Source organism: Xenopus laevis, chromosome 5L, assembly GCF_017654675.1.
Source record: "Xenopus laevis strain J_2021 chromosome 5L, Xenopus_laevis_v10.1, whole genome shotgun sequence".
NCBI classification, from domain to species: domain Eukaryota; kingdom Metazoa; phylum Chordata; class Amphibia; order Anura; family Pipidae; genus Xenopus; species Xenopus laevis.
Genome location: NC_054379.1, coordinates 112,629,847 through 112,646,095, shown reverse-complemented (window position 1 = coordinate 112,646,095; position 16,249 = coordinate 112,629,847). Strand labels below are relative to the sequence as shown.

Sequence of the window (16,249 nt, the reverse complement as noted above, 5' to 3'; positions counted from 1 at the left end):
ACTGACTTTCTTGCCATGAAACTGATTTCTGGGGAAGAGCCATCCAATGTGTAAGTATCATTGGTGTAACTACACCATGGTGGCCCCCTGTAAAAAAAAACCTTCGGAGGGGCCTGCTGCATACTGCAAGAAAGTGTGGGAATGGTAAGAACTTAACATAAACAGACTGGAGTGGAGAGGGTACTCGGCAGTTTAGATGAACCAGCAGTGGTACCTGAAGTGCAAATTTTGCCCCTGGGTATGTACATCTTTTTCTGGGGCTTTAGTCCAAGGACACAGAAAGTGTAGGGTCTGCTGCTCTCAGTCTGCATATTTTTGCAGACATATTTTTGAGCTCTGTGCCCCATCTCAGTTAATTTGAATGAAATCCTCCTGGAGGTCAGCTGAAATATTCAAAAGGAGGCATCTTTGGGCTGACCTCGGGCACAGGTGAAAGGAGCAGGGGCATGGAGCAAATCCGCTTTTCTCAGCCTGCAAAAATATCTTCACTGTTTTACTTAGGGATGCACTGAATCCAGGATTCTGCCTTTTTCTGCCAGACCGAACCAAATCTGAATCCTTATTCGCATATGCAAATTAGGGGAGGGAAATCACATGACTTTGTGTCACAAAACACGGAAGTAAAAAAAGTTTTCCCCTTCCCACCTTTACCCTTCCTATCCCTAATTTGCATATGCAAATTAGAATTTGGATTAGTTTCAGTATTCGGCCGAATCATTAGCAAATGATTCGGGGGTTCGGCTGAATCCAAAATAGTGGATAGGTGCATCCCTAGTTCTAATGTATGCTGAAATGCCTTCAATTCAAAGTCGTGGTTTATACTGTGTACTGGGCACCATGACCTTTATTTAAAACTGAATCATAATTTTGAGTCCACTTAACTTATATTTATTAAGGAAAAAGCAAAACGCGTTAAAAAAAAGAAACTAGGAAAACTATACCCCCCAAACAGTGCCGGGCCACATTGGGCAGGCGCCCTAGGCAGGCGGGGCAGTCACGGCGCCTGTTTGGTGTGCGCATGCACGAATTTACGTTTGCGTGCACATGCGCAAATTTGCGCATGCGTGAAGTTCGCGCGCATGCGCAGAAGCGAAAAAAACGTGAAGAAACTGGCAAAGAAGGGAACCGGACTTGGGGTAGGCGACAGAGGAGGTACGTGCCTGGCACCCTCCCAGCTTTGTGCCCTAGGCACGTGCCTACTCTGCCTACCCCTAGTTCCGGCCCTGCCCCCAAAATGAACACTTAAGCAACAGATAGTTTACATCATATTAAGTGGCATTTTAAAGAATCTTACCAAACTGGAATATATATTTAAGTAAATATTGCCCTTTTACATCTCTTGCCTTGAGCCACCATTCATGATGGTCTGTGTGCTGCCTCAGAGATCACCTGACCAGAAATACTACAACTCTAACTGTAATAGGAAGAAGTGTTGAAGCAAAAGACAAAATTCTGTCTGTTAATTGGCTCATATGACCTAACATGTATGGTTTGTTGGTATGTTTGTGTGCACCGTAAATCGTACCATCCCAGGGGGCGGCCCTGATTTTTTAAAATGACAATTTTCTATTTATGATTACATAATGGCACATACTACTAAAAAATTATATTATTATGAAAATAGTTTATTTACATGAAGCAGAGTTTCACATATGATGTGTTTTATGCAATATATTTTTATACAGACCTACATTGTTTGGGGGGTATAGTTTTCCTTTAAGGGTTATGGAGCCTTGGGGCACTGTTGTCATTTGATATGTTACGCTTATATATTTATTTATTATATGTGCTCCAGTAAATGAAGTATATGTGAACTGCTATATCTATTTTTAATTCATAGTTTGTAGTGTTTATGACCCCTACAGGCATCAGTCACTTCAGTATCATTCTAGTTTTTATTCACCCATTTCTTGTAGGAGGAAGAGGAAAGGATGGAGCACCTATAATAACATTCCCAGAATATCCAGGCTTTACTGAGATCCCTGATGATGATTTCCTGAATGTTGTAACATATTTAACAAGCATTCCAAGGTGAGCTCCAGAACTGTATTATTCATATGCACGTCACTAAGCATGGCCTTGCAAACCTCAGTCGCTGTATAAGGGCAAGGATATCTAACCTAGTTGTGAGAATAATTATACTTCCTTGAAGAAATCTACATCAGAGTTAAATGTTTTTTCTTTGCAATTAATACAGTGCTATTGAGCAATGAAAGAATGAAACAGTAATGTAAAATAAATGTACTGTAATTCTGTAGATCTGAGCTGACAAATGCAGCCTGCATTTTTCAGTGATTGTGTGGTTCATAGGTTCTAGGCACCAGAGAATGCCACTGACACAAAGGCAAAGGTATTTTTCGGAAATTTGTTTCCATGGTCGACAAATCTCAATGTGTTCTATCAGCCCATGTTTAATATACAGTAAAAGTATACCCTCCCGCCACTCCTTTATATCTAGTTACACTATTCTTTCTAAACATTGCCTATGCTTAAGCCAACCATGCATCTCAAACCCTCATATTTTATCAACTCCACTATTATATTGCTTAACCAATGCCATCAGCTCATACTACCAAAGTTCTATATTTATAACTGATACGCAGAAATATGCATACTTTCAGGTCTGGACTGAGAATAAAAATAGGCCCTTTAATTTCAGGTACACAGAGGCCCAAACAGCCCACACAGAGGTAAAAAACAACCACCAACCAGCCTAATAAATATTGATTGTTTATGACAACATTCAGCAGCCTATCTGCCAATTGGCAGAACCCACAGATCGCTAGTCCAGACCTGCATACTTCTGGCTTTGACTTGTGTTTCTTATATCTGGGATAATCCCATGCCCTCTTTTTCTTACTTAATGTGAATATCTATCCAGTCTTTTCACAGCAGTGTCTTCCCCATGCTGTTTTAGCTGGTTGCTCCACCCTGCATTTTTTGGAAGCCTCTCAGCTCTGTAAAGCTTCCCCCAGCTTCACTTGCCAAACTAAAATACTTTTCACAGGCACCCATGGGTGGTAAACAGATACTGCACAGCTTTGCTCTCAATTCTCACCCATGCTTAGTTTGGATTTCCTTGAACATTTTAGCCATCGTCTCTTCTAAAATGGCCGGAGATAGAAGGGTTTCTGAAACTGTGCTACCGACACATATCTCTTGTCTGGACACTAATCTGCTTGGGCTCCTGCCTTCCTGGCTTAGTAAGTGAAACATGTCACTCTGTCTCCTAGACTTAAGGCAGTGGCACACCAGGAGGTTAATCACCAGCGATAAATCTGTGCCTTCTGTGGGCAACTTATTGCTTGCCTCAAGAATAAACTTCAAGTGATTTTGGGAGACAGAAGCAACACATGGGTTTTACCACCAGCGATTCACATTATTGCCAGTGAAAAAACTTTAACAGGCAATTAGTCGCCCTCAAAAGCAGAGATTTTTCATTTTAATAATCTCCTGGTAGGCCATTGCTTTTAATATTAGTTTCTCGTATCTGGACAAAACTCTCTCATGGTCTGCTGCCATCAGAGAGGTGAGAGGAAACAAGGATTGATGAAGGTACTGTGTGGTGGGCTGCGGATCAGTGGGGGCAAACCCGGAAATCTCTCCATCATTTCTGAACTGCTGTGTGTTCTGTGATGTGAGCATATGCCATCCTGCTATGGGTTCTGAGGGGTATGTATACATGGAATTGCACTGTGCCATCCTACTATCAATTCTGGGGGTATTTATACATGGAATTGCCCTGTGCCATCTTTTTATGAATTCTGGGGGCGTTTACACATGGAATTGCACCTGTGCCATCCTAATATCAATTCTGGGGGTGTTTGTACATGGAATTGGCGTGTGCCATCCTATTATCAATTCTGTGTATATTTATACATGGAATTGTGCCTGTGCCATCCTACTATGAATTATTGGGGTATTTATACATAGAATTGTGCCTGTGCCATCCTACTATAAATTCTTGGGGTATTTATATATAGAATTGTGCCTGTGGCATCCTACTATGAATTCTTGGGGTATTTATACATGGAACTGTGCCTGCGCCATCCTACTATGAATTTTGGAGGTTTTATACATGTGGTGCCATCCTGCCATGAATTCTGAGGTGTTTATATATGGAATTGCCACTGTGCCATCTTGATATAAGTTCTGGGGGTATTTATATTTGGAATTGCCATTCTGCTATGAGTTATGGACGGTATTTATGAATGAAGTTGCCGTTCTGCTATGATTCTTAGGGGTATTTATATATGGAATTCAACTGTGCCATCCTGCTTTCTGGGTGGGGGGTATACAGAAAATACAGGGTTAAAGATCTTATATGATGGAGAACATACACAAACAGTATTCTGAATAGGTATATATGTATGTAATGAGCAACCATGTTGATCATATTAGTGTTAGCTTTACTGGAACAGTTTAACTGCTTCAATGATATTAGGTCAGTAATGCTGTGTTCCAGCCCAATGCATAGGGGTCGCGTGGGGGTAGGGGGCCCAGTTGTAAATGTATGTACCAGGGCCCTTAGGGGTCTAGTTATGCCACTGCCACTATTTTTTTGTAGCAATTGCTACTTATTTTAGTATATAAATTATGGTGTATAACTCTGTGGCTCTGTAGCTGTTGTTTAAATACAAAATCTTCCTGTATGAATGAAGCATCCCTTTCTCTAAGCTTGACCATACAGATCACATAAAGCACTTGCAGACAAAACTGTTGTCCCTCAGTGGCTTGGGTGGAGCCTGTTATTCATTCAGGTAAACAGAGATGGCCAACAGGTACTCTATGAGATCCACAGGGCCACAGATATAAAAGTAAAAGCAATATTTATTGAAAAAAGTTAAAATATAACCATATCCATTGGTACCTTCCTCTAACAGTGTTATAGTGACAGATGGTATAAAGGTAAAAAGAGTAGTGAAAAGCAGTGAATGACAGAATAATAATTATGTATGAAATAAAAAATATCCATGTTAAACTAAATAGCATATGAAAGCAGACAGGACACATTGTCAGGAACCTCACAGGTAAGGAACTCATTGGTAGGAGCCAATGTGCTGTGTAAATCTGGTGTTGCATGTTAGTGGCTTGATGAAAACATGTTATGAAAGATGAAAGCAAGATGAGTTAACGAATTAGTAATTAATAATGAATTAGTAGTAAACAAAAAGCACATGAGTTTGTACAAGGTGCAGTGAGAGAGGCAAGTCATTAACAGGCCAGCGTCAGACAATAACAAGGCTTTGTGGCAGGCAAGAGGTCCGGGCATGGGGCAAACAACAGCAAGTCTGTGTAGCAGGCAGGCAAAAAAAACAAGGATATGTAGGACGGAACTCGGGATGCTTGTTTACAAAATGACTCTCAATGATCCAGCATTAAGCAGCAGGAGGTGAAGGCAGGTATATATATTGGTCAGTTACCTACAGCTGCATCTAATGGAATGGCAGCAGAGTACAAAGATAGGCACAGGCAGAGAAGAAGAAAAATAGCAAAACAAGTTATAACAAAGAACTCCCAAAGCCGCCTGAGCCTTAGCAATGAGTCACACACATACCTATCAGTTTAAGGTTCTAGTCCTGTCAGGTCATGATGCTCATTAATATTCTTATCTAATTAAAGAAAATTATGTTATGGCATCATATCACAATATTACTGTGCTTATCTGGAAGTACAAGTTTTGTGATGCTTCATTTGGCTTTCCTGTTCTTCATTAAAAAACTAAAACAGAATCTGAAAGAAGACAGTGGTAACTGCATTAACTGGCTATGATATTCTTCCAAAAGGCTGTGCTATCTGCCATAGAATGTACAGCACAGGCATCAAATTACCATTGTGCTGATGTTGTTGACTCCATGGGCATCAGGAGTCTAGAACTAGAACTCCCTAAATATCCTATACAACTGAATAAAGAACTGTGCAATTTCCCTCTGGTGACATGGGGCAGATTTAAATTTTGAGAATTATGTATCATTATTTTATGTGACAGGACAAGAGAACAGAAAAGGATAGACAAATTCTGGGAGTACTTTACAGAGCAGGACTAGCCCATGCTCAAAGCAAAGGAGTCACCATATTATCCAATAAAATGAAAAACACTTTTTTTTTTAGTGCAGCAATAAGGTCTCAAAAGTGCCTGTACAACAAATGGGGCTAGAGACTCAGTCCTGCTAAACTTTCATTTACAAATAACATTAAGACCATTAAACACTTTTAAATCATGTATTTTGGAAAGTTGTGAATGTTGCTTAAAATTTTGTTTTTTTAAAATTATGGAAGTATTAAGTTTTGGTTGAGCATCCCCTTAACAGAATCTGTAATGCATATAACATATATAACCAAAGTCCCTTCTCTCCTGGCTAAAGTGTCCAGTGCAAATCCCCACTATACTTGTTTAAGGACACAGAGTTGATGATGATGAGTGTTTAGAAGATAAGAAGAAAGTCCAAACCTGGAGACCTAGAAGGACCCACACACATAAACTTTCCTATTGAGCCTATTGAAACAATATTCACATACAAATTCAGCTAGTTTTTAACCCTTTAAGTGCCAGCAGAATTTCACATTTTGGTTACGCGAAATGCCAGCCGTTTTTGAAACATTTTGTGCTCTCTCACTTTAGGGGCATTTTCTGAGGGGAAACCTATAGTTTACCTAGGAAAACTATACATTGTTTTTTTCGGTAGAAACTGAGCTTTCTAAATCTGCCTGAGTTATCATGTATTTCCACCTGTGCAAAAAAATTTATAGTGCTAAATACCAAAAAAAAATGAAAAATTACCATTTTTCATCGTATATCAATTTATACCAGAAAAATATTTCATTTTACGGATGAAAATCCAACTGATTTGGAAAGCCTTATGTCTCTCGAACGTGCCAATACCAGATATGTATAGTTTTAGGGAGATTTAGGACTTCTGTACCTCAAAAACTCCCGGCAGTATATTGCCGAATTTTGAAAGCACTAAGGCAGAAAACGGCATGCTTTAGATTCCAAGGCCAAAACTCCTGAAACCGTAGGTTTACCCCAGAAAACCATACATTTTTGAAAAGTACACATTCTGCCGATTACAAAATGGGTAACTATGTCTCTCTACTCCCAACTACCAAACATAAAAGCTTGTCTGAACATAGCGGTTTTTCAAAAAAAAATTCAAAATTCTGAAAAATCATTTCAAAGGTTTTATTTTGCTGCTCTGCATATCCCAAACTATATTAGGTACCAAGAAAAAGCACCTGAAATATGATTGCCAGGGGTCCACTGAACAGTTTGATACCCATTATGCATAGGTTTACCAAAGTATCTGGCATTTAGAGACACCAATATGAAGTTAGCACATCCAAATTGATCAGGACTTTACTTCAGCTACTGAGAAATCAACACATTGACTGCATTTTTTGTGGGGTAAAAACACAGAAATATATGTTTACCCCCCAAACCCATATATTTTTGGAAAGTACACATTCTACCGAATCTAAAATGGGTACCCATGCCTTTCTGCTCCAAACTACTGAGTCGCAAGGCTTTCCCAAAATTATCGGTTTTGGTGAAATATGTGAAAATTGCCTCAAACCTTCAACTTCTCAGCACCATATCGCCCATGTATCGTTATGCACCAAGAAAAAGCACCCTAAATATGATTGCCATGGTTCCTCTGAACATTTTGGTGGCCATTGTTCATAGGTTTACCAAAGTATCTGGCATTTAGAGGCCCCAAAATGAAGTTAGCGCATACAAACAGTCCCGTGGGTAACTTCAGCTAATGAAAAATCAACACATTGACTGCATTTTTGTGGGGTAAAAACACAGAAATATATGTTTACCCCACAAAACCCATATATTTTTGGAAAGTACACATTCTACCGAATCTAAAATGGGTACCCATGCCTTTCTGCTCCAAACTACTGAGTCGCAAGGCTTTCCCACAATTGTCGGTTTTGGTGAAATATCTGAAAATTGCCTCAAAGCTTCAACTTCTCAGCACCATATCGCCCATGTATCGTTACGCACCAAGATAAAGCACCCTAAATATGATTGCCAGGGTTCCTCCAAACAGTTTGGTGGCCATTGTTCCTAAGTTTACCAAAGTATCTGGCATTTAGAGGCCCCAAAATGAAGTTAGCGCATACAAACAGTCCCGTGGGTAACTTCAGCTAATGAAAAATCAACACATTGACTGCATTTTTGTGGGGTAAAAACACAGAAATATATGTTTACCCCCAAAACCCATATATTTTTGGAAAGTACACATTCTACCGAATCTAAAATGGGTACCCATGCCTTTCTGCTCCAAACTACTGAGTCGCAAGGCTTTCCCACAATTGTCGGTTTTGGTGAAATATCTGAAAATTGCCTCAAAGCTTCAACTTCTCAGCACCATATCGCCCATGTATCGTTATGCACCAAGATAAAGCACCCTAAATATGATTGCCAGGGTTCCTCCAAACAGTTTGGTGGCCATTGTTCCTAGGTTTACCAAAGTATCTGGCATTTAGAGGCCCCAAAATGAAGTTAGCGCATACAAACAGTCCCGTGGGTAACTTCAGCTAATGAAAAATCAACACATTGACTGCATTTTTGTGGGGTAAAAACACAGAAATATATGTTTACCCCCAAAACCCATATATTTTTGGAAAGTACACATTCTACCGAATCTAAAATGGGTACCCATGCCTTTCTGCTCCAAACTACTGAGTCGCAAGGCTTTCCCACAATTGTCGGTTTTGGTGAAATATCTGAAAATTGCCTCAAAGTTTCAACTTCTCAGTACCATATCACCCATGTATCGTTACGCACCAAGAAAAAGCACCCTAAATATGATTGCCAGGGTTCCTCCAAACAGTTTGGTGGCCATTGTTCCTAGGTTTACCAAAGTATCTGGCATTTAGAGGCCCCAAAATGAAGTTAGCGCATACAAACAGTCCCGTGGGTAACTTCAGCTAATGAAAAATCAACACATTGACTGCATTTTTGTGGGGTAAAAACACAGAAATATATGTTTACCCCCAAAACCCATATATTTTTGGAAAGTACACATTCTACCGAATCTAAAATGGGTACCCATGCCTTTCTGCTCCAAACTACTGAGTCGCAAGGCTTTCCCACAATTGTCGGTTTTGGTGAAATATCTGAAAATTGCCTCAAAGTTTCAACTTCTCAGTACCATATCACCCATGTATCGTTACGCACCAAGAAAAAGCACCCTAAATATGATTGCCAGGGTTCCTCCAAACAGTTTGGTGGCCATTGTTCATAGGTTTACCAAAGTATCTGGCATTTAGAGGCCCCAAAATGAAGTTAGCGCATACAAACAGTCCCGTGGGTAACTTCAGCTAATGAAAAATCAACACATTGACTGCATTTTTGTGGGGTAAAAACACAGAAATATATGTTTGCCCCCCAAAACCCATATAGTTTTGGAAAGTACACATTCTACCGAATCTAAAATGGGTACCCATGCCTTTCTGCTCCAAACTACTGAGTCGCAAGGCTTTCCCACAATTGTCGGTTTTGGTGAAATATCTGAAAATTGCCTCAAAGCTTCAACTTCTCAGCACCATATCACCCATGTATCGTTATGCACCAAGAAAAAGCACCCTAAATGTGATTGCCAGGGTTCCTCCGAACAGTTTGGTGGCCATTGTTCATAGGTTTACCAAAGTATCTGGCATTTAGAGGCCTCAAAATGAAGTTAGTGCATACAAATAGTCCTGTGGGTAACTTCAGCTAATGAAAGATCAACACATTAACTGCATTTTTGTGGGGTAAAAACACAGAAATATATGTTTACCCCCCAAACCCATACATTTTTGGAAAGTACACATTCTACAGAATCTAAAATGGGTACCCATGCCTTATTGCTCCAAACTACTGAGTCGCAAGGCTTTCCCAAAGTTGTCGGTTTTGGTGAAATATCTGAAAATTGCCTCAATGCTTCAACTTTCCAGCATCATATCGCCCATGTATCATTACGTATCACAAAAAAGCACCCAAATTGTGATTGCCGGGGGTCCTCCAAACAGTTTGGTGCCCACTGTGCATAGGTTTACCAAAGTATATGGCATTTAGAGGCCCCAAAATGAAGTTAGCACATACAAATTGTCCTGTGGGTAACTTCAGCTAATGAAAAATCAGCACATTGTCTGCATTTTTGTGGGGTAAAAACACAGAAATATATGTTTACCCCCCAAACCAATACATTTTTGGAAAGTACACATTCTACAGAATCTAAAATGGGTACCCATGCTTTTCTGCTCAAAACTACTGAGTCGCAAGGCTTTGCCAAATTTGGCGGTTTTGGTGAAATATCTGAAAATTGCCTCAAAGCTTCAACTTTCCAGCATCGTATTGTCCATGTATCATTACCAGCATAAAGCATCCTAAATATAAACATACGGGTCTACTAAATAGTTTGATGCCCAATGTGCATAGATATACCAAACTATGTGGCGCACAGAGACCCCCAAATGACAATATGTATAGACATTTTCACGGCTGACGCGCTGGCTGCTGCAACATAACCACCCGGTGTGTGTATTATGCGACATTAGACCACCTAACAGTACAGAGACCCCAGAAAACCATATATTTTCAGAAAGTACACATTCTGACGAATCCAATATGGGTAAATAAGTGTTTCTACTACAAACTGCCAAACTGCAAAGCAATGCTGAACATAACGGTTTTTATCAAATTTCTGAAAATCGTCACAAAGCTTGAATTTTACCCCATTATATGCCCCACATTTCGTAACTTATCAGCATAAAACATCCTAAATATGAACGCCAGGGGTCTACTGAACACTTTGATGCCCAATATGCATAGATATACCAAACTATGTGGCGCACAGAGACCCCCAAATGACAATACTGTATATACATTTTCACGGCTGACGCGCTGGCTGCTGCACTATAAGCACCTGGTGTGTGTATTATGCGACATTAGACCCCCCTAACAGTACAGAGACCCCAGAAAACCAGATATTTTCAGAAAGTACACATTCTGACGAATCCAATATGGGTAAATAAGTGTTTCTACTACAAACTGCCAAACTGCAAAGCAATGCTGAACATAACGGTTTTTATCAAATTTCGGAAAATCGTCACAAAGCTTGAATTTTACCCCATTATATGCTCCACGTTTCATAACGTATCAGCATAAAACATCCTAAATATGAACGCCAGGGGTCTACTGAACACTTTGATGCCCAATATGCATAGATATACCAAACTATGTGGCGCACAGAGACCCCCAAATGACAATAGTGTATATACATTTTCACGGCTGACTCGCTGGCTGCTGCAATATAAGCACCTGGTGTGTGTATTATGCGACATTAGACCCCCCTAACAGTACAGAGACCCCAGAAAACCAGATATTTTCAGAAAGTACACATTCTGACGAATCCAATATGGGTAAATAAGTGTTTCTACTACAAACTGCCAAACTGCAAAGCAATGCTGAACATAACGGTTTTTATCAAATTTCTGAAAATCGTCACAAAGGTTGAATTTTACCCCATTATATGCTCCACGTTTCGTAACGTATCAGCATAAAACATCCTAAATATGAACGCCAGGGGTCTACTAAATAGTTTGATGCCCAATGTGCATAGATATACCAAACTATGTGGCGCACAGAGACCCCCAAATGACAATAGTGTATATACATTTTCACGGCTGACGCGCTGGCTGCTGCAATATAAGCACCTGGTGTGTGTATTATGCGATATTAGACCCCCCTAACAGTACAGAGACCCCAGAAAACCATATATTTTCAGAAAGTACACATTCTGACGAATCCAATATGGGTAAATAAGTGTTTCTACTACAAACTGCCAAACTGCAAAGCAATGCTGAACATAACGGTTTTTTTATCAAATTTCTGAAAATCGTCAGAAAGCTTGAATTTTACCCCATTATATGCCCCACATTTCGTAACCTATCAGCATAAAACATCCTAAATATGAACGCCAGGGGTCTACTGAACACTTTGATGCTCAATATGCATAGATATACCAAACTATGTGGCGCACAGAGACCACCAAATGACAATAGTGTATATACATTTTCACAGCTGACGCGCTGGCTGCTGCAATATGAGCACCTGGTGTGTGTATTATGCGACATTAGACCCCCCTAACAGTACAGAGACCCCAGAAAACCATATATTTTCAGAAAGTACACATTCTGACGAATCCAATATGGGTAAATAAGTGTTTCTACTACAAACTGCCAAACTGCAAAGCAATGCTGAACATAACGGTTTTTATCAAATTTCTGAAAATCGTCACAAAGCTTGAATTTTACCCCATTATATGCCCCACATTTCGTAACGTATCAGCATAAAACATCCTAAATATGAACGCCAGGGGTCTACTGAACACTTTGATGCCCAATATGCATAGATATACCAAACTATGTGGCGCACAGAGACCCCCAAATGGATATATAGTAGATAAAATTTACAAGGCAAAACAAAATAAGGCAGTAAAGAGTGAAATGAAAAAAAATCCAATAAAACCACAAAAATCAATGTTTTTTTTCCAGAATAGTGTTATCGGCCGTCAGAATCACAGTTTGAATATTTTAGCTGGGCCAAACAGGTTATACGGCTAGAAACAAGTGAACACAACATATGCAGAGCTGAAAATGCAATAAAATGGCTAAAAATTCAATAAAATGGCTAAAAATGCACCAAAATACCCAAAATTGCAATATAATCACCGAAATAACATACAAAAGATATTGCACAGTACGGTTAGCGAATACGCTATTCGTAATGGCAATAAAACATTTTTTTCAGCAAAATAAAGAGACGATGCGATAAGAAAAAAAAAAAAAAAGCCACAATGCCATGTATGTGCGTGTGCGTGTGCACAAATGGTAAATTACATGTTATGTGCGCGTGTGTGCGTGTGCACGTGTGTGTAAGTGCAGTGAGTGTAAGTGACCCCCCCAATCCCCAAAAATGTATGTGTAAGTGTGTGTAAGTGTGAATCTAAGTGTGTATTACTGTAATAAGTGTGTGTTGGTGTGTTTGTGTGTGTAATTGTTGCACTAACCTGAAAAAGTCGCTGAAGACTGTTGCACACGATGTGGAGGGGTCCCAGGAAGACATCTGCGACGATCTGCGTGTCTCTGTGCTGTGGGGGCGGAGCTGATCGGCGCAGTGCAGGCTGCAGCAGCAGGACACGTAAGGAACACGTGCCTGCTGCTGTTTTTGGGCCCCTGGGCGATCGCGCCCCAGGGGCCACTCGATCCCCTGCTCTGCTCGTTGCCTAGGGGCAGGGGATCGAAGCGGAACGGAGCGAGCGGCTCTAACAGCCGCTCCTCCGCTCCAGAACCCGGAAGTGCTGCAGAACGTAGAATCTACGTTCTGTGGCATTTCAAGTTACTTTTCCACAGAACGTAGATTCTACGTTCTGTGGCACTTAAAGGGTTAATAAAAAAAAACTCATCATTGCTGTTGATAAGTAGATTTTGTCCCAAAAGACACCCCTGTTCTCTGACTGAATTATTGCTATCATTAGTAGTTGCATGTGCTTTCTATCAAAGCAAACAACAGGCAAACTGTACAGCTGAGCCTGGGCGCTTCTCCATTGGAGGAGAATAAACCATCTGAACCATGACTGAGCCTAAGGGCTAGTCCACACGGGGAGATAGCGACGCGTTTGCGGTCGCGGCGACAAAGCGCCGCGACAGTCGCCGCGACCGGCGCAGGCGACAGTTTTGTATGGGCGCCTATGTAAAAACGCCTGTGCTAACCACACGAGGCGATGCGCTTTTCAACAGTCGCCTGAAAATGCCTCGCCAGGCTTTTTCAGGCGACTGTTGAAAAGCGCATCGCCTCGTGTGGTTAGCACAGGCGTTTTTACATAGGCGCCCATACAAAACTGTCGCCTGCGCCGGTCGCGGCGACTGTCGCGGCGCTTTGTCGCCGCGACCGCAAACGCGTCGCTATCTCCCCGTGTGGACTAGCCCTAAAGGATCTCATGGTAAAATGTATTGGGGTTTTGTTCAAACCTCTGCATAATGCTTTAGACCTCCGCATAGTGCTTTAACCAATCTGAATTTGCAGCAGAAGATTTGTTTCTGGATTATATTTGCATTGATTTTGCATGTTTACATTTTGTGTGCTAATTGTATTCCAAATTGCTATATTCAGGAAAACAGTTGAATCAAACAGCTCCAGGCAGTATTTTTAAACTGCAATGTGTTTATTAGCAGTGTAGGCACACTACATGTTTCGGGCAAAGCCCTTTATCAAGTGTCACTGTACCTTAAAGGGATACTGTCATGCGAAAAAAAGTTTTTTTCAAAATGAACCAGTTAATAGTGCTGCCCCAGCAGAATTCTGCACTGAAATCAATTTCTCAAAAGAGCAAACAGATTTTTTTATATTCAATTTTGAAATATGACATGGGGCTAGACATTTTGTCAATTTCCCAGCTGCCCCTGGTCATGTGACTTGTGCCTGCACTTTAGGAGAGAAATGCTTTCTGGCAGGCTGCTGTTTTACCTTCTCAATGTAACTGAATGTGTCTCAGTGAGACATGGGTTTTTACTATTGAGTGTTGTTCTTAGATCTACCAGGCAGCTGTTATCTTGTGTTAGGGAGCTGCTATCTGGTTACCTTCCCATTGTTCTTTTGTTTGGCTGCTGGGGGGGGGTGATATCACTCCAACTTGCAGTACAGCAGTAAAGAGTGATTGAAGTTTATCAGAGCACAAGTCACATGACTTGGGGCAGCTGGGAAATTGACAATATGTCTAGCCCCATGTCAGATTTCAAAATTGAATATAAAAAAATCTGTTTGCTCTTTTAAGAAATGGATTTCAGTGCAGAATTCTGCTGGATCAGCACTATTAACGGATTCATTTTGAAAATTTTTTTTTTCCCATGACAGTATCCCTTTAAGGTGTAACACCTGAATCTGCAGCCACAAGGAATTGAACATTGGGGCCTGAACCAAAAACCTTTAATATTGCGTTCCAAATTGCTGTGTATATTAGCAAACATTACAATTTGCATTTTTTTTACGCTACACTATTTTCAAATATTTATGTTCCAGTGCTAAACTCCCGATGGACGTTTGCCAGTGAGACAGTATTGTCTTGGCATTCTTAGTGAATCAAATGGAAATGATTGTAGAACTGGGGAGATCAGGCATGTCTTACCACTCTGGCTTGCATAAGCATATGCTAACTCAAGCCAATCACATTTTCTTACCTATTCAATACAGTGTGTTCTGTCTCAAAAATACTTTGACCCTTATGTGTCTGGACAAAAAGGGCCACATTTCCTGACAGCTTTTCACTTGATAATTCAGGGACACTTTCAATAAATGCATGTTGCAGAGCTACACTTATTGCATTTAAATTAAGTGCAGCTAGATTTTCTAGACATGTCCCTGAAGTTTCAAGTTATCTGATAACCTTATTTTGGAAGTAGTTAAAGAGATACTGACACCAGAAATTAAACCTTTTTTTTTTTTACATCTACCAGACTTTGCATGCTACTTATAATTTTGCCATAAAGTATTTGCACAATGCTTTTACATTGCCTGTCTGATGCCCCATGTTCCTGTATGAGGGGGCTGCCATATTTGTGCAGCAGGAGTCTGTTAGCATTAGAGACTTTAACTGACAGGCTGAGATGGGACCGTCAGGTTGCCAAAACAGTCAGGTTTTGGAACTTTAACTAACACTTACAAAAACAAACCTTTCAGCAAAAAATAATTAGTATGACCTATAGGTAACATTTAATGTACATTTTAGTGTCAGTATCACTTTAAGGAATGTAAAGATAAATAGACTCAACAAGTTCAATCACGATGCTTACGTCCAAAAAAGCAGATAATGCAAAAAACGAGGTGTGATGAACTTCGATCCAACGCAGTAAATTGCTGCAAAATTTGTGTTTTATTTAACACTGCATGTTTCGAGACTAGCTCTTTATCAAGTGATAAAGAGCTAGTCTTATGTTAAATAAAATACAAATTTTGCAGCAATTTACTGCGTTGGATTGAAGTTCATCACACCGTTTTTTGCACTTTAAGGAATGAAAAATAACAAAAAAAGAATAAAAAATAAAAAATAAAAAATAAAATTAAAAAATTAAACAAAAGTGAAAAAGTGAATAGTTCAGTGAATTAATAGATACCAACGATTTCTCTCCAAGTGATAGTGAATGCAGTGTTATTTGTTACTTAAAACACATTCAATTGTGCAATAGGTGAATATTAATG

General features: G+C 40.0%; 1 protein-coding gene across 2 annotated transcripts in view; it reads left to right on the top strand.

The window, feature by feature from the left end:
* The window catches only part of LOC108716979 (guanine nucleotide exchange factor DBS), a 201,492-nt gene that overhangs the window by 37,147 nt on the left and 148,096 nt on the right, over window positions 1–16,249 (top strand). For both annotated transcript variants that reach the window (XM_041563266.1, XM_041563267.1), the window contains exon 3: window positions 1,917–2,031. In XM_041563266.1, coding sequence (XP_041419200.1) covers window positions 1,917–2,031 — 115 coding nt within the window. The remainder of the gene's footprint in view (window positions 1–1,916; window positions 2,032–16,249) is intronic.